The 23630-nt window shown below is 38.2% G+C and overlaps 2 protein-coding genes across 5 annotated transcripts in view; one reads left to right on the top strand and one right to left on the bottom strand.

Moving 5' to 3' along the window:
• Positions 1-182: 182 nt before the first annotated feature.
• LOC110838236 (uncharacterized) lies at positions 183-9157 on the top strand. Its single transcript, XM_022081259.2, has 2 exons — positions 183-327; positions 2852-9157. Exons 1-2 carry the CDS (start codon positions 274-276, stop codon positions 3488-3490), a joined length of 693 nt encoding a protein of 230 aa, XP_021936951.1. The 5' UTR covers positions 183-273; the 3' UTR covers positions 3491-9157.
• A 5134-nt stretch (positions 9158-14291) lies between these two features.
• The window catches only part of LOC110838233 (xylulose kinase), a 63483-nt gene continuing 54144 nt past the window's right edge, over positions 14292-23630 (bottom strand). For all 4 annotated transcript variants that reach the window (XM_022081245.2, XM_022081246.2, XM_022081248.2 and 1 more), the window contains 4 exons: positions 22833-23006; positions 20078-20175; positions 17140-17280; positions 14292-14923 (listed from right to left, as the gene is read on the bottom strand). In XM_022081245.2, coding sequence (XP_021936937.1) covers positions 14861-14923; positions 17140-17280; positions 20078-20175; positions 22833-23006 — 476 coding nt within the window. In that variant the 3' untranslated portion in view covers positions 14292-14860. The remainder of the gene's footprint in view (positions 14924-17139; positions 17281-20077; positions 20176-22832; positions 23007-23630) is intronic.

The raw sequence follows: 23630 nt of genomic DNA, 5'->3' as shown, positions 1-23630 counted from the left end.
AAAAATATTTATTGCAATTCGAATGACTAGTTGAGAAACCCACCTGATTTCATTCAGAAGTAAAGGCTGGACCCTTCCGCTATATTTCATATCTCTGTTTTATGATCCTTAGCAATTGGGGAGTGACGTATGTTCGTATAATCTGTGGCAAAGATTACTAACGGTTCAATAACAAAAAGCAGTAAGCTGCACAGTTTTCTTTCTCATAAATTGAATCCATACGTACTTCAAACGGTCGGAACGCAGAAGTATCATGCGAAGTGACGCCAACAAATGTACCGGCCGAAACCACTGTTTGGCTTTGTAAGATTTGAGGTTTTCACAGCGGTAAGTATGAAGATTTCTGTCTTCTGGGTTGTTGCGCTGTGTAGTCTGGTCGATGTTTACCAACGTTTCAGAGGTCATACTGCGTCCGTCATCAGGGCATTATCATCTGTGCTGCTGGTCATGACTAAATCTTTGCCCAGGTGTGTCTTCTATGTTTTGTATAATGTATGCTGAGTAAAGTGTTGTGTTCAGTGTAGTTCCAGACGTTGCACTTACTACATTTCGAATACAATTATAAAGGTAAATATGAACATTGATAACTTGTTTTTATATGTTTTTATTAAAAGTAAGTGTGGAGTTATTGAATTGACAGTGTTACATGATACGAAGAAATTGCCGTTGTTGGAGGTGCTTAGAGAAGATAAAAAGGTTGTTTTAAATAAATGTATTCCATAGACACTAGGAAGAAGCGTGTGGAACAAATCACAGAACATTCAGAGTTTGAACATTTTCAAAGAATATCCACTATAATATTGAACGTCACATACATCATTATACTAATAAGAGTATCTAAAAAATGTTACATTTTTGAAAGTAGCCAAATTTCATTACACAAAATATGTGGTTATTAAAACAGTATAAAAACACTTTTGAATGTCTGAGGAGAAAATTTTCTCAGTGACTTTTGTGGAGAGTGTAACAAAGTTTGACGGAAATTGCCTCAACAATTATCACTTAACACCAAAGATCTACAAGATCTATCCTGCATGCTTCATGTGTTATGGAAATGGTTTACCAGACAAGATATTGTTGATTTTTGGCACACGAGAATCAAGAAATGTATCACTTCACTTATTTTGGCAAGAAGGTGGCAGTTTTCTGGGTTGTAGTACCATGTAGGTAGCCAGTATCTGAATCATTGGTAATCTTCTACCAGACTGCATGGCATAACCTGGAAGACAGCTGTTTTCATACTCACAACTGTGAGAACCTCAAATCATATTTATGCAATCTGGCAAGTTAAAAAAGAATGAGATGCCTATGAAAGACAACTAACACACTGGTGCAAGCAGGTTACAACATAATCTGCATGGGCTTTATATAGTCACAGTGATATGTTTATTAATCCAGTCAAATTGTATTGAACTGCAGCCATCAGTAAATATGTGTTTTAATATGCGTTGCATGACTTTTCAGTCACCTGTGTAAGAATATCAGTTGGCCTTTCTACAAGAATGTGACATAGGTTGTTTCCATATGTATCACATTATATACACTTACATTACAATTAGAAATTACAATATTTACAATCAAACACATGATTGAAGATAGCTGTCTTCTGGGTTGTAGCACCATGTAATCTGGTAGCAGTTTACACAGCCTACTGCGAAAGGCCCTTCCTGCTCCTGATTAGTGAAGTTTAATTTAAGACTGCAACAGGCTGCATGAAATGTGTTTCTGTGCGTAACAATCCCTCACCGGCTGTGGATATTAAAGTATTCACAGCTTTCTAACCTTGCTGTTTAGTTTTATATTTCTGCTGTTTTTAATTTGTATATACAGTGAAAAAACAACAGCATGTGCATCAAGATCCACATTTAGTGGGCTAGGGCAAGAATGGCCATTTGAATACAATCAACATTTCCACACTCTGTTTTTGTAGGCTAATATTAATTTTAAATATATTCTTCCCACATACAGTTTCTTCCTGCAACTGGTATCTTCTTCTAAAATTTTGTGTGTACTTAAGCTCTGATGAATATTAATGGTAGTTGCAGTTTCCATAACCTCAAGTTTTCCATTTTACATGTTTTAATGTAATTCAAATAATGCTATTTCATTGATTCATGTTTTCATGTGTCATTAGGTTTAGGTATTGTATAGAATTTCTGAACTGTCATGATTTGTTTAAGGGAATGTAAGTGTTGTAATAGAGTGGCAGCTTTTTTGTGCCAGTAAATGGAATATGAATGCTTGCATATTAATAAGTATAAAATTTGCTAAACTGTTTAGTTTCTTGAATACATAGCAGGGGACATTGTAAATTACTTCACTTGTTTGAAATGAAGGTGCTAGCACATACCTGTTATTAGATTTGCAATATTTCCTTTTCAACATTTTACTTTACCACATCACTGTTGTGGTCAGCTTAGTGCTCTGGAGAAAGATTCCCCACTGCCCAATGAAGAAGTGGCAAGCTAGGTCCTGAAATTGCTCAAATTTTTTGTACCATGAACTAGAATTTGGCCTCCCATTCCATAGACGATCACTTTGCTGAAGATTGCTGTCTTCTGAGTTCTTGCACTGTGCAGTCTGGTAGATTTCCACCAACATTTCATAGATCATGCTGTCTCCATCATCAGCCCTAATGACAGGCAGCTGACCTTTGAAACCTTGGTGGACATCTACCAGACTACACGGTGCAACAACCCAAAAGACAGAAATCTTCAAACACTGCCGTGAAAACCTCAAATCCTACATGATCACTTTGCTGATTTAACTACAAATGTGAGAAAGTGACATTTGTGTTTTGCATAAACAGTCCTCCCTTTTATACAGTATGAAATTATGAATGTCATTACAGGTGGAAAGGAAGAGAAGGACCCCTGCTGTGCGTGATGCTGTACTTGGGAGAACACGGTGCAGCCTTAGACAAGCCGCAGCAGGGGAAACATTGCAGCATGCAGAGGGAACACTGTTACTGAGGAAGGGGAAGGAAACATTAGTGCCAGAAGGTGTTGAAACTATTACCTACGAATCCCTGCGTGATGAACACTGGCCCAGAGTGACTCTGCCTTCCATGCTGTGGGCCTTCCATAAGGAACCCACTGGAAAATTTGTTGCATTTACCCATATATCAGAAAACACTTCAAGTACATTTGTATCAACAGACAAGGCAGTTGTGTTTGATGGGGCTCTTGAGGCAGAGGTGTATGTACGTGGAAAGAAGGTTACACCACAGAACTTCCAACACCATACTCCAATGACAGTGGAGGATTTGGATGCTCTGCTTTATAATGTGGAGTCACTGAGTCTTTGCAAAGGGACTGGTCTAGATTTATCCCGCTACAGTCCCGACTGCTGCCTCTTTCTGGAGAGGAAGTACCGCAACTCACGATGTTCTAACTGCTCACTGAAACGAACACATCTTAAGAAGACTGAGGCTCAGCGCCTGAGGAGGGCAGCAGCTAAACAAAAGGAACCGTTGAAGAAACAGGCATGAAGACTTTTGTTGATGTGACCAGTTTTCCGTTGATTTTGTCAGTCTTGACAGACAAGAAGATGAAGATGATGAGTTATACTGCTTTCAATACCAGAACATTGTCACTGTGTTGCGTTTCTCATTATACATAGAAAACTTTATGTTCGCCTGTGTGTTTTTGAAGCTGTACCACTTTCCGTTTTGGGGCGTAGCATTCAATGGTGCCAGTATTATTTTTGACTTAGAAAATTTAATTATCAGGATGTTGTTATTAATCATGAAGAATCAAGAAGTTTGATAAATTGGCCTAACACAGAGTTTTGTAAAAGTTGGGAAATTGGTTCAAAAAGCTTTCAATACCAGTATATGGTTGCTGTGTTGCATTTCTCATTATACATAGAAAAATTTATGGTAGTTTGTCTTTCTTGAAGCTGAACCACCATTAGTTTTGGGGCTTGGCATTCAGTGGTGCCAGTATTATTTTTATCATATAAAATTTGATTATAACTATGCTGAATCAAGAAGTTTGATGAATTGGCCTAACAGAGTTTTGTAAAAAATGGGGAATTGGTTCAAAATGTATTTCATTAAACACAGAGGGCCCTGATGATGCAGCGAGTCAGTTTTTTTGTTGAATTGGGAAATTTTTCTAAGGAAAGTGCTAAACCTTTGTGCTACAGGAATGAATGTGAATCTTACTGCATGACGTTGAACGATGACAAATATAATTTGAATATTTTTTATAAATGTCTGATATTTCTAAGCAGTTTTCAGAATCATACATTCATTTAAGGCTGAAATAGTGATTGAAAAATTGAATGGAAGTTCCCATTTCCTTCAAGTTTATGTTGCATCCCTTGTCTTGAAGCTTGTGGGCCTCAGCTTTCCTCATGTGGGATGAGGTGGGCTAGAAGGTTTCCTGTAGTGTTTGGTGATGCATTGATATCTTGTAGTGTGTTGGAGGGAGGTTGGGAAACTTGAACAGACTAACAGAGTGGTCATACCAATGTATCAGGGTAAGTCAGAAAGTTTCCACAGCAATTTATTTTATTATAAAATATGCATACAAACAACTGTTTACACTATGTAGGATACTAATGCATTGTTTGTATGCATATTTTATATTACAATACACTACACAGTATCCAAGGTTTTAAAATTTATTTTATTGCTTTTTGTGTTGGCTGCACTGCTTATTTTGCACACAGGTAGAAGCACCTATGCTGTACATTACTGTGAAATACTTTGAGCCTTGACTGGTCAATTGTAATGAGGTTGCAGTAGAGTTAACATGGCTGCTGTGCTTTTTGTGTCAACAAAAGAAGAGCAGCGCACAGTAGTACGATTTCTGTGGGCTGAAGCTGTACCAGGGACAGAAATCCATTGTACGCTTTCAATACAATATGAAAACTGTGCTTTATCACAGTGAATTGTGTACGAATGGATAACCATGTTCACAAACGGTCTCATAAGTGTCACCGATGAAGAACGATCAGAACGCTCGTCCACATCCAATGCAGAGGAAAACAATGAAGAAGTCTGTGCCGTTAATTCTGGATTGGGTAACTTTTGATGAAGAGGCGCATTTTCTGCACATCAGTCATGGTTCTTCTCATGCAGTCATTGAAGACTGACTTGGGTTCCATGAAGTTTGTGCAAGATGGGTTCCAAAACAACTCAGAGAAAAGAAGAAAATCTGCTATCATAATGAAGGTGACATTGTTTTGAGATGCATTGTTACTGGGGATGAGACATGAAATCACCGTTTCACTCCAGAAAATAAATTCCAGAGTGTGTAATGGAAACATCTGACATTGCCAGCCACAAAGAAGTTCAGAACTCAACCATCAGAAGGAAGAGTTATGTTGACACTTTTTTGGGATGCACAGGGGCCAATTTTGGAACAATATCTATAGACAGAAACAACAATAAAGAGTGTCAGAACCCTTATGTATATGGGGTTCGTCAGCTAGCAACATGGCTGACATCGAAGTCCCTATTGAGTGGACTGTGTACTTCGATTACAAGGTGATCATCAGTTTTTGTTGTCTGCTACCATTTATCTGCTACTTACATATTTAAATAGCCTTTGCTCTGTAGTGACATACCATGATGAGTTTTCTTAATCTGGATGGTCTAGGTTATTTTAATATACTAGTTGGCTTGCATTTTACTCAATATCAATAACTAATGCCTAAATACTTAGTGTTTGTTAGTGTCCTTATTCACTCTAATTGAAAGTGTACATATTAAAGGTATAATGGGTTTAGTAAAGGCACCCTCACAACATAAATTAGCTATTAAATACACAAACAATGCATGAGACACCCTGCCCATCAGATTTAATATTTCTCGTCTGACTTCTTTCGTTGGACCTAGTTATCTGCTTGATGAGGTACCACGTGCTTTAGCCTGTCTAGTTTCTTGTACACTTCAATAATGGTCGTTCAGCAATCAGTTAAATTCAACTGAAGCGTAATATCATGTTTCTTACAAAACCCCGGAGTTAATCCAATGTATTTATCTGTCATATTCAGATTTCCTAGGATCCGGGGTTGCTCAGTCAGTATAGTAACTGGCCACGGACTGGACCACCGGTTTTCGATCTCCAACGTGTGCAAAGGATTTTTCCTCTATCCTCTGCGTCCAGATTGGTTATGGGGCCCACCCAGCCTCCTATTCCCTAGGGAAAGCACGGTCGGGGCGTGATGCTAACCACTCGCCTCTCCTAATGGCAAGGTTAAGAATGAGTAGGAGCTATACCTCCACTCCCCCCAAGAGCCTACACGTCGTATAGTGGGACAGCTTTACTTTACTTTTATCTAGATTCCCACTTGCTGTATGTCTACATCACTCACCTTCCACTGGCTGCTGTAAAGTCTTGCTTCTGCCTGATGTTTAAAGTACAGTCCTGGGGCATTCTGAATATCCTCAACGCGAACGCCAAGGTTGACAAATCCTGATGCTACGCTCAGTGCAGTACTTTTGTAAAACAAAATATCCGATTGTAGACGATCCTCAAGAAATTGGCTCTCATTAAAATGTTGAATATATTACTACCAACATTTTGGACTCAAAAGTATGGAAAAGGGCTTGTTAACGATATCATTAATGCCCTTCTATTTGAGGTCCATGTTGCCGGCTACAGTTCTATGGGCCCTGCTACAAAATTTAATGAAAGATTAGAAAGAGGCGGCGTAGGGATTAGTCCGTTAGAACAGCGGTTCTGAACATTCTGACCTGCGGATTCCCTGTAAGTCATTACTGGAAGCCACGGACCCCTAAGCCATTTACACGGTTTGAACCTCAAAGCAATGCACAACAAACAAATACACACATTACGAAATATTTTATTTAATTCACGAACAAAAACTATACAGAAATCGGAATGTTAATTTTAATGGGAAGGTTGTTGCATCTCAGCCGCTAGCTTTTCAATATTTTGTTTTATTTCGAAAAGTTGAATTCTGAGGTCTGTTCTACATTTCTTAAGCGGTTTCTGTATTTATTTTTTAGATGCATTAGAGCTGAGGAAGCTTTTCACATAAATAAGTGGTGGGGAATGGAATTCAAACTTGGGTGCTTTTGTATGGTAATTCGGAATAATCCGTTCGTACTAACTAACTAGATGGGTTACCGATCCCGAAGGTTCATCACCGAATTAACCAAAGCCATCCACCGGACTCTATCGTGGGCCAACAAAATCCAGTCTCCAACTCCTATCTCCCATAGATCCCGCCTGAGATCATCCCATCTACGTCTAGGTCTCCCGAACGGTCTCTTCCCCTCAGGCTTCCTAACCAACACCTGGTGCACACCGCTTGTCCCATCCATGCATGCTACATGCCACGCCCATCTCATTCTTCTCGACTTATTCGCCCTGACAACCCGTTCGTACATGAAGTTAAAAATTCGCCAGAGACTTTTCCTTGAATTTAAGTTGCAGTGCACTGTCCGTAGAGATTTCAATTAAGCCATTTTCTTCTTCCGCTGCAGTAAGACCTGTTAATTTATCAATATCTACATTAAATGGAGTTCAAACTAATTTTTACTTTCGTCTCGTGAAAGCTGCATCTCAGATCTTACATATGGTGAGTAAAAAATTCCAAGACTTGGTTTGATAATTCTTCATCATCAGATTCCGGGAAGGTCTTCAGGTTTTGAAAAACATTGAAATTATTTTTTTAAGCGACAAGCCCACAATTCTAGCGTTCTGCTCATGCCTCACTCTTATCTTCGAAATTAAAAATTGCGATGCCTCCTCCACTCATGCTCAAGTTCGATGCATTTAGATGAGTGTATTTGTCCGCCATATACGCCATCGTGGCCAACCAAAAATAGTCATTCAAGCTCTCGGTAAGTGCGAATAGAGATTCCAGATCAATGAAGAATACTCTGATTTAATCTCTTAATTCGAAAAGTCGGGACAACACTTTGCCGCGAGACAGCCATCGGACTTGCGTACAGCAAAAGCTGCTAATGATCACTGTCCATAGACTGACTGGGATACCCGTTCTTCAAGTGCCTGAGCATCTGTGGGTCCCAACTTTCGTTGGCTTTGATCCATGGACATTCGGTAGGACTCCTTGGACGAGGGATCGGCCCGTCGCAAGGCCTCTACCTGTGCACAGGACAGCACAACACAGAGAGACGCGGACAGACATCCATGCCTTGAGTGGGATTCGAACCCACGGTCACAGCGACCAAGCGGCAGAAGGCCCACGCCTCAGATCGTGCGGCCACTGCGGACCCCCCATAGACTGACAGCTGGTCAAAAGGCATTGAGTTTATTACCTAGCTTCGATAAAATCTGCTGTTTTCACTGATTCGTTTTAGCCTTTTTCAATTCTTCTTGCATCTTCTTAGTGGCTAAAGATCCTCGGTTAATGCAACTGAAGGGTTATTTACCCTTGTTCGTGCAATCGGTCCAGTTAGTCTCGCAGACATGGCACGCGCCCCACTTGTGCTGATTACTACACATTTGGACCATTGAATCCCATGTGACGTCTGAAATTTATTCAAACTGTTGTACACCTCTTCAACAGTGGCATGGGTCAAAGAGCGGCGGAACAACAAATCTTCAATAATTTTTCCTTCGAACTATTACCTAACGTAACAGAGTAAATTACATTTGTTTACATAGTAATTTCATCTAACTGTAGGCTGTAATTCTCACTTATGCTAATTATTTCAGTCAACTGTTCTGTTACGTTGTCTCAAATTTTGTCAATTCGCTTTTTTATCGTGTGCCACCAAATTTAAATCTTTCGCTGCTTTTTCTCCGACCATTGCACTAATCATGGCTGTAGCATCAGGTAATATCAGTTTTTTGCTATTGTTTGAGGTTTTCTAGCTTTAGCTATTAGCATAGACACTTCATACGAAGCTTTCATAAAATTTTCATTGCAAGAACTCGTTGCAATCTTATTAATAAATTTCCTCCTTTGTCGGAGCTTTTGCTCTTAATTAAAGAGTAGAGTAGCATGTTCTTTATGCTTAGTTTTGAAGTGTCTTCATAATTCGGATGGTTTCATGGCCTCGTTTGGCAATAATTAGTAACATTACACGTATTGCGGCTGCTGTTTGTGTTCTGAACCTGGACATGTGAAGCCTATCGATAAATATTCAAGATCATATTTGCGACATTTATATTTTTTAATTAAATCACTTTGTTTATCACATGATGCACCTTTATTGACGTGTTTTTCCATTTGACCTTACGCCAGCGATCCATCGACCCTGGTACCTATTGGATAGGCACCAGAGTCGGTTTGGACATAGAGGGTAGAGGAAAAATCCTCTGCCCCCGTCGGGAATCGAACCCTAGTTGTCCAGCCCGTAGCTAGTTACTGTACTGACTGAGTTATCCCGGTTATGAACATTTGAAATACAGAGTAAGATCCATCTTGATATTATCCACCTATATCCTTCTTGGTCTGTCCAGTGGCTTTTCAGAAACGAAAATTCTGTATACATCCCTTGTCTCCCCCGATGCGTGCTACATTTCTAGCCCATAGGAGCCTCCTAGATTTCGCTATCCTCACTATGCTAAGTGACCTATACAATTGAAGCAGCTCCTCGTTACGCAGTATACTAAATTCCCCACTTATTTCATGCTCCCTAGGTCCAAATATCTTCCTGAGCACTTTTCAAACACTTGTAATCCACGTTCTTACTTCAAGGTAAGATACCATGTTTCACAACCATACAAAACAGGCAAAATTATTGTTTTGTATATCCTGATATTCAGTGCATTAGATGGCAAACGAGTTGGCAGTTTTTGAATTTAATAAAATATACTTTTCCCTAATGTATCCTGCTCTTAATTTCATCATCGACCTCATTTCTATTTGTTATTGTTATTTCCAGATACTTAAATTTTGAAACATTTTCAAATTGTGTTACAATTACGTACCGCCGTTGTTGCTGATGTTGACCCCTTATTACGCCTATGTATTTACTTATGGACCTGTTTCTTTGCTAGCCTGCAGGAGAGTTTCTGCATTCTTGCTTATGGTACCCACACCATCCCCCAGCAAATTGACATCATCAGCATAGGCACCATTCAATTAGAGCCCTCCCTGATTTCCTCTGACGTTCCTGGTGACATGTTCCAGAACAAAATTAAAAAACACTGGGCATAAAACATCTCCTTCTGCACTGGGAGCGGATCCAACAGAAGGTTACCTATACTAACTCTACTAGATACCCCGTCCATTAATCTAACAAGTTTCTCTGGTATTTCAAACTCAAAATACCGTATCAATTAACTACAGTGTTTGTGTGGTGAAGAATGTATAATCCGTTTGGTTTTACTAAATATATTTTAGATTATTAGCGTATTCACACGATTAATCAAGAATGTTGAATTCGGAGAAAACACATCGGAAGTACGTCGTTAAAATTGCGAGAGGCCCTCATATTAGACAAAATGAGACATAAGATGAAGATGGTGATGTCACCGGTGTGAAACTTCGAACACCACTCGATACATAACACAATTTAAATAGCTTAACATTAGTATCGTAGGTGATGTTTGTATGTGAATGGAGCGTTCACATTTACTTGGACTTACGTATGCAGAAATTCCGGTCATCGTAACTGCTGTTGCTGTATATTATGAGGATGAGCCAAGGAATTGAAAGAGAAAGGAATGATTACCCGAGTGTTAGGAAATCATGTTATGACTACATTCAAATTTTGGTTGAAGATTTCTGTCTTCTGGGTTGTTGCGCTGTGTAGTCTGGTCGATGTTAACCAAAGTTTCAGAGGTCATACTGCCTCCGTCATCAGGGCGATGAGTATGAAGATTTCTGTCTTCTGGGTTGTTGCGCTGTGTAGTCTGGTCGATGTTTATCAACGTTTCAGAGGTCATACTGCCTCCGTCATCTGATGACGGAGGCAGTATGACCTCTGAAACGTTGGTTAACATCGACCAGACTACACAGCGCAATAACCCAGAAGACGGATATCTTCATACTCACCGCTGTGAGAACCTCAAGTCTTACCTACCATATTATCTGTGACCACCAGATAGCGATCGGTTATCACAGCCCGCTCCCCTGAAAGATCGGACATCAAGTACACTCGAACCCCGTCTCCTGTCTGCCAAAATATGGTCAATCTGATTGTGTGTCTTTCCATCAGATGTCCAAGTGCTACGATGAGGGAACATTGTACTCTTGAGAATTGAATTTTTGGATGTGGCAAAAAATTTACTACTCTAACTCCATTATTATTACTGATTAATTGTATTTGTCTCCAAATTATATCAATTTTGAATAACTCTTAAACATTTTTAATATATCCTTATCTTTCCAATAACTGTCTACTTCTTTAGACTCCAAGAAAGTAATAATGGACTACAGGCTATAGATGTCAATGTCTCTTGCAAAAGATGAATATCCATTGTATTTGCCATGGGCATTTTCCCTTGTGTCTTGTTCAGACTCAATTTAATCAAATAAGTCTCCCCTTTTTAACGCACAACATTTAATGAATGATTTTCCAAATATTTACGAGCTTTTATGTTATTTAGCCCAGAGATATGCCCTAGCTCTATGAAATTCTGGTTACTAATGCACATTGCACAAACTCATTACTTTTAACAATTGTTGACAATGTACCAATATTCAACTGAAGAATATCTTGAAAGTCCTGTTCTGTCTCAACATGGCACATGGCTTTCATGATACGTGAATCATATTCATCTATCAGAACAAATACTTTAGAATTAAGATGTTCGGACAATAATTCAGACAGTCTCCAAAGCAGAAGTATGACTCACTCATAGTTTCATAACTGTGTTATAAAAAAATCCCAAGTATTACTTGGTGTAATTTTTCTGTATGGGATCATCAGACTTTGTCGTTTGTACGCTGCGAGAACTAAAGACTGAATCAGGTTGATGATTGACACAAAAGAACATCACTAGTCGCTACGCTGTAATATAACATTGTGCGTTGTTTCTGCCTTTGATGTTCGATGCGATGAGAAACATATCGGACATCCAGCAGACATACAACAGGGAACAGTCAGGCCAGGTACCTAGACAAAGAAGGGGTTGTGGAATGATTTGGAGCTCTGCACAGTCTGACCATCAATATTAGAGCTACATTATACTTGAGTGTTGTACATTATTATACAGCGTATTTCAAAAGTAGCTTTACAACTTGAGGGCGAGATATTGGTGAACTGATAGGAGAAACATATGATTTCAGAACATAGAAATGTAGTCAAACACTTCAAGTTTTATGTCTATCTGATTTCTATGGTTCAGTATGACTTCCATTTGTTATGCGGCAGACGTGCCATCTGTAGTCAATATCTTGCCACACGCGGTGTAGCATCTCCGGTGTCACTTCAGCAACTGCGGCGGTAATTCGAGTTCGGCCACATTTGCAGGTAAGGGTGTCACGTTCACTCGATCTTTAACAAATCCCCACAAAAAAAAAAAAATCGAAAGGTGTTAGATACGGGGAATGAGGTTGCCATGCTATTGGTGCGGCCCGACCAATACACCGACCCGGGAAACGGTTGTTGAGGTACTCGAACACTTCTCCGAGGTAATGAGGGGGTGCACCGTTTTGCTGGAAGTGAATGCGTCCTTCCTGGTCATCTTCGTCAAGTTGAGGAATGAGGAAATGTTGGAGCATGTCCAGATACACAATGTCGGTAATGGTCTTCTCCATGAAAAAGAAGGGGCCGTACACTTTATCTTTGCTGAGGGCGCAAAACACATTAACTTTTGGACTGTCACGAACATGTTCCAGGAAGGCACGTGGATTTTCACTACCCCCAAATCCTGCAGTTGTGGGTGTTATCCTATCGGTGACATGGAACGTGCTTTCGTCACTGAAAATTACTGAGTCCAGAAATCCTTCGTCGTCTTCAACCCGCCGCAACATTTCCGTACAAAATTCCTTACGAGCCAGTTTATCACCATCTGAAATGGCTTGCACCATGGATAATCTGTACGCTCTCAAGTGTAAACGTCTTCGTAACACTCGCCACAAAGTCACATGTGGAATCCCACTTTCCCGAGATGCACGTCTCGTTGATTTGCGTGGACTTCGAGCGAAGCTCTCCCTAATCTGTTCCACGGCGTCTTCAGAAACACGTGGCCTACCGGCTTTCTTGGTATGGCACACAGAACATCCAGTCTCAACAAAATTCCTGTGCCACGAATAAATTGTTGGCCTACTGGGTGCGAAATTTCCTTCGAACTTGTGTAGCAGACTTTGTTTCTTCGAACCAAAACACACAATAAGCCATCTTGATCACACTGGCCGGGAGCGCTCGCGGTGGCGGTTGTCGGTACTACAGTTTATGTGCATGAAACTTGATGTGTTTGGCTAAATTTGTGCATTTAAAAATATTGCGCACGTCCTTTAAATAAATTTATATTCTCCTGCAAAGTTGTAAAGCTACTTTTGAAACACGGTGTATATTTTTTACTTGAAGCGCGTAAGCATCTGTGCATGTTTCACCACCAAAACCACATATTGAATAGTCAGAACTGGGAACCTACATGTAAAGTTGCATGATTTGTGGTCTGAATTTGCATGGAAAGTAAATGTTGGGATAAGACTCTTACAGCGTCTACTGTGCACATGCCAGCCTCATCTAACGTGATAGGTTTTATTGTCATAGATAAATATGTGGCGAAGTCATGGAAGTATAAATATTACATTGGTATGGGATTGAATGCCTGCCTGGATGCTTTAAAGACAGCAGCCTTATAACCAAACTACACACTGACAACGTAGTAACTTACCATGAGAAATTTACCATTACATTCAAGGCTAAATAATGGAAAACTGAAGTAAAATACAAAATCAGAATCATAGCTGCTAGAATTCTGTTCATAAGACGAACAAGATTTCACTTGGATGGGTTTCCAACTGCTATTCACAATTTCACCTGTAATGTTAAGAGTCTATTTTAGGTATTCTGTAAGTTATATTCTATTCAGCAAATTGTTTAGAATAATATCAACAGAAACATAAATTCTAATTAAGAAACTGAAGTCAGATATTTTCTTGCAGCTGGTTAGTTGCTGCCTTCTCTCCACGGTGACTCAAGTTTGTGCCCTGTGATTTGCGATGGAGAAAGTAGCACTTAAACAACATTTTCTTCTGTTAAAATCATTCCACTGTTATTCCATATCCACTCAGAATATCATCTCGGGACTGGACGATGGGCCCCGTTAATGGCCATAGTACCATACATATAGTCCTGGCCCCCCTTTACAACAATAATAACAGATGTTTCCTTTCAAATGGAAGGTAGGCCTAAGTTAAAAGTAAATAAAACAGATATATAGATGCAAAATGTTTACTGGGTGTCCCACAAACCCATATTTATATGTTACAATTTCATTACATTGGCATTTATTATACCAAGATTTACTTAATATCTATTACATTATAGAATGTTTTAGATATTTAACATGAAGGCAACAATATATTCTAGAACTGCATGTTTGTATGTGTGTGTGTATAGTTTTCACTGGAATAATTCCAGTATCCCCAGCATTATATAAAACTACAAAGTTCTTAAAGTGTATAAATATCCCAGTTATCAAAAAAGACAAAATACTCCCCTCACACTCTGGTCACACAATTATGAATTGCAATTGAATTCAATAATATACAGGGTATACACAAAAGAATGGTGCAGTTTCAAAAGTTACTAAAAAAATTATTTCTCACCTTACACAGGCACAACATACAGGTGTAAGGTGAGAAATAATTTTTTATTAACTTTTGAAACCGCACCATTCTTTTGTGTATACCCTGTATTTATTCAGCTGCAAAACACTACTGCCACACAATGCTCACTATGGTACTAGCACTGTGACATGCTGAACTGGTACTTCTGAATTCAAACTTATCCCTGGTTAGTAATGGTCTTGATAAAAGCTCTATATCTTTCAACCATTGGAGTGTAAATCTGAAAAGAGAAAGAGAAAAGAAAACGAGCTTATTAATGTACAAAAGGCAAGCAAAGTTATGTTTTGTATTATATTTGCCACTCCTACCTCTCTCCAAAGATAGCATTCCATCACACACAAAATTACATGAACCATTTTACTGTCAAGGACAAAGTGATCTACTAATACTGAAAGCAACAAACTGTTTATGTTCTAAGACAAATATATATATATATATATTGAATTCTGTTGATGACTAGGATAATAAAAATGCATTAGTTACTTCATTTATCATTGTACATGATTTACTCATGTGCCATGTAACTTCACTAAAGCTTTGTTCCGGTTGCAAGTTAATATAATGGCAACTATCAACCAGACCAGTTTGTATCTTGCATGCCTGCAGTCTGCGCTAAAACATGTCCACTGTAACACATCAACTATTGTGCTTTCATAAATTAATCAAGTGTAAGCTCTTAAAATGTCTTGTGCCAGTGTGACTTAACTAAACTATTGTTCCTGTTGAGTATTAGTATAATTGTAACTATTAACCAGACCAGTTCATCTCTTGTGTGTCTGCAAAGTTGGACTTTACTTCCTGGCAAAACTAATAGGTGTTGACACTACACTGTTTCTTTCTAATACAGAATTTTATTTTCCTCTTTCCTCGCTATTAGTTCACGGTTATCAAAAAAGTAGGTGCATTCAATTTATCAGCAATAGTTAAGTTAGTGCCATGTTGGCCTATGGTGCAGATGACTGGGCTTTGATTTCCTATAAGATAATGTTTTAATCACAGTGTTTATAATAATTTCAGAGGCCACATAATTTAATTTATTTTTTGAATCTCTGCATCATCAAAGCAGACTATACAAAACCCTCTCCAAGTCTCTCTTAGATAAATCAACCACAATGATATTGTCTCATTTAACAAGTTGGAAATAATAACTGAAACCCATGATGAAGTTAATATAAGACTGAAGTTTCTTCATTAGAGTCCATGCAGAGATCATTGAGATCCATGGTTGAAGACCAGGGGTACTGGACATGTTACTCAACATGCCAAGTCTTGAGAACAGGTCATTCAAGGGTAAACATACCAAGTCATATTTTGTTCAAGTAATTTGTATACTTTACAAAACAAAATAGTCTGTCTACAGTCAGATTAAAAAATGGAACCCTTAAATCACATTACCAACAAAAGACAAATAACAGAAAAACAAAGAAATACTTGCTTTCCTCACATTTCTGTAGTGATAATGTGAATGGTAATATTGACAGTCACTTATTTGCTCCTTGAAAAAAGTTACTGGAATGTATGTGCTTTACACACAACAAAAAATAAACATTTTTTAAACCTGCATAATATGGTATCCATCTGCAATTGCTCCTGGTATGAATTAAACAAAGAAGAATTTTATTTAATTAAAACTATGCAGATATCAGGACTCAAAATTAGAAACTTGATATTCACATCAACACTACACCCCATCTTAACAACTTGCCTATGAGGCAACATGGGTAACTAAGCGTCACTGACGTCAGACAGTGAGTGACATGACTCTCAAAAAATGATTGATATTAATCATGTTTTTTTATAGATTATGCAAATATATTGGTGTTCTTGCTTAACAGACATCTGGCACATGTAACTGTACTTAATGAAAGGCAGAGAAAAGCCACATATGGACAAATACAAGATTATGAATGACTGGTATTGATGCCAGCTGTATGCTTAGAAAATGTCAAGTGCTTGATTTTTGTTGTGCAGAGTGTACATCTTTTGACTGTTAAGCATGGAACTGTCTACCAAATAATGAACCAATGCCCCTTGTGACTTGTGATAGGAAAATTTAGAACATTAAAGGCTGCATCTACTCATGGCATTACACTGGTTGTCATCGTGTTTGACCAGCAGTACTTTCCGGTTGATTATAATCTGGATATTTGCACTTCCAACTGATGAAGAACATGTCTACTCATTCCTTTCTGATGCTCCAAAACATCAATATGCTTTCACTGGCATTCTTAAAATGACTTGGCTTCCAATAAATTGCATTCTAATATTTCAGCGGCTCTATCCCCTTGACCAACACAGGTCCCTAACCATACTAACCATAAACCTAGTCACGGGGGGCCTGGCCAAGAGTTAAACTTCAGATGCTTTAATAGGATATTGTAGGATCTGGCACAAAAAGGAACTGGCCAACTCTGCTACAGCAATAGGTCACTGTACCTCAGTTGCATCCTTACTGGGTGTACAGGCAAGTCTAGGCGCAGGAAGATTTTGTGTCATATCTGCAAAACTTATATCTTGATGCATTAGACCATACTTAGCCTGGTATGCAGCTCCCAACATGGCAGAATTAGATGCCTCCTGCAAAAATTATAATGGATTAGAGCAGTGATCGATGAATGTCATTGCCCTGATGACGGACGCAGTATGACCTCTGAAACGTTGGTAAATATCTACCAGACTACACAGCGCAACAACCCAGAAGACAGAAATCTTCATACTCATCGCCCTGATGACGGAGGCAGTATGACCTCTGAAACGTTGGTTAACATCGACCAGACTACACAGTGCAACAACCCAGAAGACAGAAATCTTCAGATTTTGGTATCCGTTGATGTCCATAAAGAGTACTCATTTGTTTACGTTTGAAAGTGTAGTGGCAATTTATTTGTCCGTTTGCAGGGGACCCTGTGTACTGAAACTCTCCAATTTGGCTCTGGTATTGCAGTAAGGAAGTGGACCCTTTTCTGATTGCGAATGACTGGATTTATGATGACAGTTGGATGCATCGTCACTTCCGAGTCAAGTGCTTAATTTAGTTGCACACAGCATACAATGGCTTTATTCTTCCAACAACGTAATGCCCAACACTTGTGTGTGTTTTTTTTACTACAGGAAGTTAAAAACACAATTTAGCTGCTTCAAGAAATGAAAGCATCACTGTGAATCCATGACTCAGAATGAGGAGCATCTGTAGAAGAGGAGAATTTCCTTGCATCATAGGCACTTTAGATGTAACTGACAATAGGACTCATGTGTTTTTGTTGTACCATCTTAGTACTACTTCGTTTAACAGTAGATATTGATTCATGCAAGATATGAATTATTCTGAGAGATTTATATTTTTTCTCAAAGAATGGTATCATTGTTCCTGGTCTGGGCATTGTGACTTTTTGATGCACAGGCCAATTCTCACTCCCTGCTAGTTTCTGTGTCGATATGATCTGAAACAATCTGATTAATCATAAGCTAATGTAGATGAACAGTATGTTTTAATGCATTGAGTGCATTCACATTACTATTTATATGATTTATAAGTGCCTTCAAGTTAGAAACAGAACCCTCAGTGACAATGAGTAAACCTAAAAATTGTCTTACAACTGCCAGGAGAAATGTGCTGACTAGGATTGGAATCAGTGTGAGGTGGATCTAGATGATGGAAATTAATCAACAATACAGTCTTAAATCATACCTACACATAAAAATACTGAGTTTCAAAATTCGGTCTCCCAGCAGAGTGATTTTTTTCATCATCATCACTCTGAAAGCCATTGATGTAATCCAGTTGAGAGTAGCCAATAAATGTATGATGTGAAGCTTTCACGGCGGCTTTCAATAATAAAGTCCACAGTAAACAGTCTTGAAAATGAGGACAGAGATGGTCCTCAAAACGTCGGCGATTGATCACCATCTAACATGGCTGATAGCCCGAGAAGACTTTATTAATAGTCAATAAATGTTTGCATGTGTGTTCACAATGCTTTTACCGCTGTCATCTTTCTCATTAGCAGTTCTCTTTTATCAGGGACAGGGAAGGAAGGGATCTCACTTGAATCAAGATTGATCTGAAGTGCTACTACTGCTGTGGCAGCCACCATTATTGTAACCTGGGTTGACATCTCGACAAAACCCACACACGGAAGCAGCCAGTGTTAAACATCTGCAATAATGAAGGTGTCACCTGTGGCTTGAGGAATCAGTGCCACCACAAACTGTTGTTCCCGTGTCAAAGGAGTAAACAGCTGGCTGAACCTTATGACAGTGATGATCCTCAGCAATATGCACACCAGTTGAAACACAAAGAAGAGATCACAGAATTCACACACAAACATTAATGTCAAGGTAGGCTTTGAAGTTTTCATGGCACCAAGTATGAAGATGGCTGACTTCTGGGTTGTAGTGCCATGTAGTCTGGAAGAAGTTTACCAACGTTTCAGAGGTCCTTGCTGCCTCCATTATCAGGGAACTAAACCTGGCTCAGGATGTAGTATGTGACATGTCCACAGGACATTACATGCCGTTACTTTTCAAATTCCTTTCATATTTAGCAAAAAGTGTAATTATGATGCTTCTCATCATGCAATTTTCTTCAGTACTTTAATTACCAGTGCTTACAACATTTCAGATGTGTGAAGTATTATTTTTACCTACTAATCTTACAGTCCAAGAGCCAGAAAAGGTTGAGAACCACTAAACAGTACAAACACTTCCAGCTTACCAGGATACATGCAAAGAAAATTTCATTCTGAATCAAAAGCCAAGCCAAGTTCTACACACCACAATACACACTGTGCTTTCTTCTAGAAAGTCAATATGACTCTCCCACAGCTGAGTTCACACTGACATCACTTTCTTCTTCAAAGAGAACTGGTTACTCTTTTGCAAAGCCCTGCTTTTACTGATGTAAAGAACAGGAAACTTTCCAGCAAAGTGTACCTAATGAGTTATAATAACCCATCTTCAAGCTAGCATGTTCTTGCAGTCTGTGTGTGCAAAAGCATAATGCTGTTCATCACACCTCATAACTGCTGTTTCAAATTAAATAACACATTTATTGCAGTACACATGCCACAAACAGCATACTTATATGCACAAAAACATTGCTGTTCAATGCCCTGATACATGCATTTGATGGAAAAATGCAAAAGTCAGACTGATTTCTGCAATGGCCCCCCTGCAGACTCTACATGCAAGTACTTGAATGCCTACACCTCAGGAACAACATACAAAACTCCCACATTATAAGTGAGAGACATTCTGAAACAAGACAAGACTTACACTTACCACCCCATTCATGAAGCTACAAAAATTACATGACATGACAAAACAAAAGATTTAATTGCATGAAGATAAAAAAGAATTCTGTGTTAACACTCACCAGCGTATAGACAGAAGAGTTGAAGACATCAGCAAGAACTTGAAGGATGTCTAGATTGTTTGATGCTCCTCCAGTGGCCAGGATTCTAGTGTTCTTACCTAGTATTAAGCAGACATATGTTAGAACCAAAATGTAGTCCTCTCTTTAAAGAGAAACTGAAATGCAGAAAAGCATAATATCAACGCTTTGAAGCCAAGTGGTACTTTATGTACAAGCTGCTTTAACAATGAGTAACTATGAATTTTGTATTTGTGGGCTGTATGATTCTCAAAGTACACAGGATTTATTTCCTTAAACAATATCAATAACTTCTTCTCCATATACCTGTTCCAAGGCTAAAATTGGCCGCTCCATCTCCTGTGTGGCCGACCTACTTCTCTCCATCCGGTCAGTCTATAAAATAATGCTTGACGTGGATATCTTGGAGGTGACATCCTGAGTACATGTTCTTTCTAGTTCTTTTGATATTGTTCTATTTCTTAAACAATGTTAATTTCTCCTAATTGTGTTCTTAAATCTGTATTTCTCAGTCTATCTCTCCTAGTCACTTGACATAGGGATCTCGTGAAAGTCATTTGAGCAGCCTCTAATCATTGTTTATATCGTGACCTTCATGACCATGTTTCGATGGCATATGTAAGAGCTGGTTTTGACAATATGTTATGTAATTTTTGTTTTATATCTTTCTTCACACTGGTTCCAAAATGTATTTTCATACACCCATTCAATTTGTCATAGTTGGGGATACTTTCCTCTAAATCTGCGCTCATTTCTATTGTAGCTATTTTACAGCCCAAATACTTAAAATTTGATACTTGTCCAATACTCTCTCCATCAATAATAATTTTTACTCTCCTCTGTTCTTGTCCCAGCATGGTCATAGATTTTGTCTTATTGCAAGAGATCTTCGTATTGTATGTTTTCATTACTTTATTTAAGGTTGTTATTGCCCTTTATAGGCCATCTTCTTCTTCTGCTAGTAGAATTTGATCATCCACAAACAATGTAGTGTTAATTTCAATGTCCTTTGTTAGTATGATTAGTTTTGGGCTATAGGTCCTCCATATTTCCAAACCTTTATTTACATATACATCGAATAGAAAAGGTTACAAACTACATACCTGATGCAGGCCTTTATTTACTTTTAAGATTGTACATTTTTTCTTATCAATAGGACCACGGAGTTTAGTACTGATATATAGAGATTTAATGACATGATTAAATTTCTGGGTATTCTATATGTTTCCATTATTTTCCATAATTTCCTATGTTCAACTCTATCATATGCTTTGTTGTAATCTAAGAATAGTAGGAATGTAGGCAAATTGTAGTACTTTCTGTACAAGTTGCTTTAACAATGAGTAACTATGAATTTTGTATTTGTAAACTTTGTATGATTCTTAAAGTAAATAGGAATTATCTCCTTAAACAGCATCAATAACTTGATCTTTCTAATGGTGAAGTGTTGTGTTTTATCTGCAGTACAAATTAATTCTTAAATATTGTTTAGATGAGCTTCAGCTTCAAATGGTTAATCTGAACCAGTTCTTCAAAAGAAAAGTTGACAAAAATCAACGAAGCATGCAGTGGTAGTTTTGTTCGGGCAAGTAAATCAATACAAAACATATTTCAGAAGAAACAATGGTCTGAAAAAAGTAATGGGTGATAACAATAATCACAAAGGGACTGTTTGGGAAAGGCTTGAATACAAGGTGTTCGATTGAGAAGGAAACTTACCAGGAACAAAGAGATTGTTTTGACAGTAGTAAACCCTAAATCTTGCTATTCAGAAATTTATCATTTTCAAGGCAGAGGGTGAGGAGGCAGTCCTTATTTGTTTGTCTCTCAGTCTTTATTTATTCATATTCAAAGAAGCTTACAATTCAATAGTGAGTATTAAAACTGGGGAAGGGGAAGGGGTGCATTTGAAGTTTTATTTGCAAATTCCCATAATCACAAATTTCCATGTGTCTATGTTTGCGAAAAATGGTAGACGGTGGGTTTGGTTTGTGACAAAATGAGTGAATCTGGGATAAGAGTGCTGGCTAAAGAAAAAGTCTGACATTCACAGAGGATTAGAGATTAATCCTCACAAATCAAGATGTTATGTCTAAGAAACTTTTTTACAGACAAACTACTAATTATATTTAACCAACATAAAAATAATTGTGCATGAGCTTAAACAACTAGATTATGCAACAAGAACTCATATTTGCAACTAGGTACTGCAAAATGTATGTGATGAACTTGTGGATCCACATTTGCTGTTCATAACTGATGAAGCATGATTTTATGTTATTTGTCATGCCAGTATACAAAATGTAAAAGTATGAGTCATGAAAATCCCCATGCCATGCCATTCAACATGTGCCATTACACAGTGAACAACAGGGGTCTGATGTGCTGCAAGTGCATGGAAGATTATTGGTTATTGGCCCTATATCTTTTCATCAAACTTGCATCTGCATGTGAACAACATACTGAATCCCTTCCTTCAGCAAGTGATAGCTGAAGAAAGGAATTACAGGAACTTCCAGTAAGTTAAAGTAAAAGCACATGCTCCTGACAATCCCATGGACATTAAACACAAAGTATTTGACAAAAGTATCACAGGATTTGTTCAGGTAATGTGAAACATAGCTGACAGCTGAAACTGGGCACTTTCAGCAATTCTTACAACACAAGGAAACAAAACTAAAAAACGTAGTTTTTCAAATAAATCCATAACAAACTAAGGAGTTTCTTGTTCACTTACTTAATGTAAATCCAAGGTCTTCTGCATGTGCACGCTTGGCCAAAAATTGTCCTTCTACCACAGCACGAACTTCTATTTCCTTACCACTGAATCTGGGTACCTCAACATTAGCTTTGTTCCTGCGATAGTCCCCTTTCACAAATGGGATGATTTCCTGTGTGTCATAGTATAATCCTGGAATGAAACACCATAGTTTAGGTGAACACTTCACTTTCCAAACTCCATACCAAGGTTCCCTCCAGTAATTATATTTTATGAGAAAGAAAACCTAAAATTGTACAGAAATGTTATCATCAAGGTTATCAGTAGTTTTATATTACTCTGTGTACACTCTTGAGTTGGTTAATATCTGTACTCAAGTACAACGTCTGAATAAATTTACATCAGCCAGTCTCAGTAGGCCATTAAGAGCAGTATTTTCTCTGAGCTAATTTTATGTTGCATGATTCACAAGACTGAAACATACAGATAAATGTGATTTTCCTACAAAGCACAATGTAGTCTGCAGCTTTCTCAGAACACTATACAGAATAATTCCTAATTACAAGCAGAAGTATAAGAACATGTTCTACTCTTAAAAACCAAACAAGAATTAAAAAAATGGTTACAACTGCTCTTAGTGAGAATATGAAGCATTAGGAAATCAATTTACACAAGTGCCTCCTCTCCCTACAAGTGCCTACATGGCGCATAGTGGGACAGCTTTACTTTTACTAACATATTTCAGGAGCACATCTGTTTATTATATTTCAACATTACAGGATCTTAGTGTTTACAAAAGCTGTTGAAAATACTTTC

The sequence above is a fragment of the Zootermopsis nevadensis genome, unplaced genomic scaffold (genome assembly GCF_977971745.1).
Source record: "Zootermopsis nevadensis isolate Lab colony 2312 unplaced genomic scaffold, Znev_1.0 Znev_ptg000028l, whole genome shotgun sequence".
In the NCBI taxonomy this organism is placed as follows: domain Eukaryota; kingdom Metazoa; phylum Arthropoda; class Insecta; order Blattodea; family Termopsidae; genus Zootermopsis; species Zootermopsis nevadensis.
Note: the sequence above shows the minus strand (reverse complement) of the source record. Positions and strands in the feature narration are given on the sequence as shown.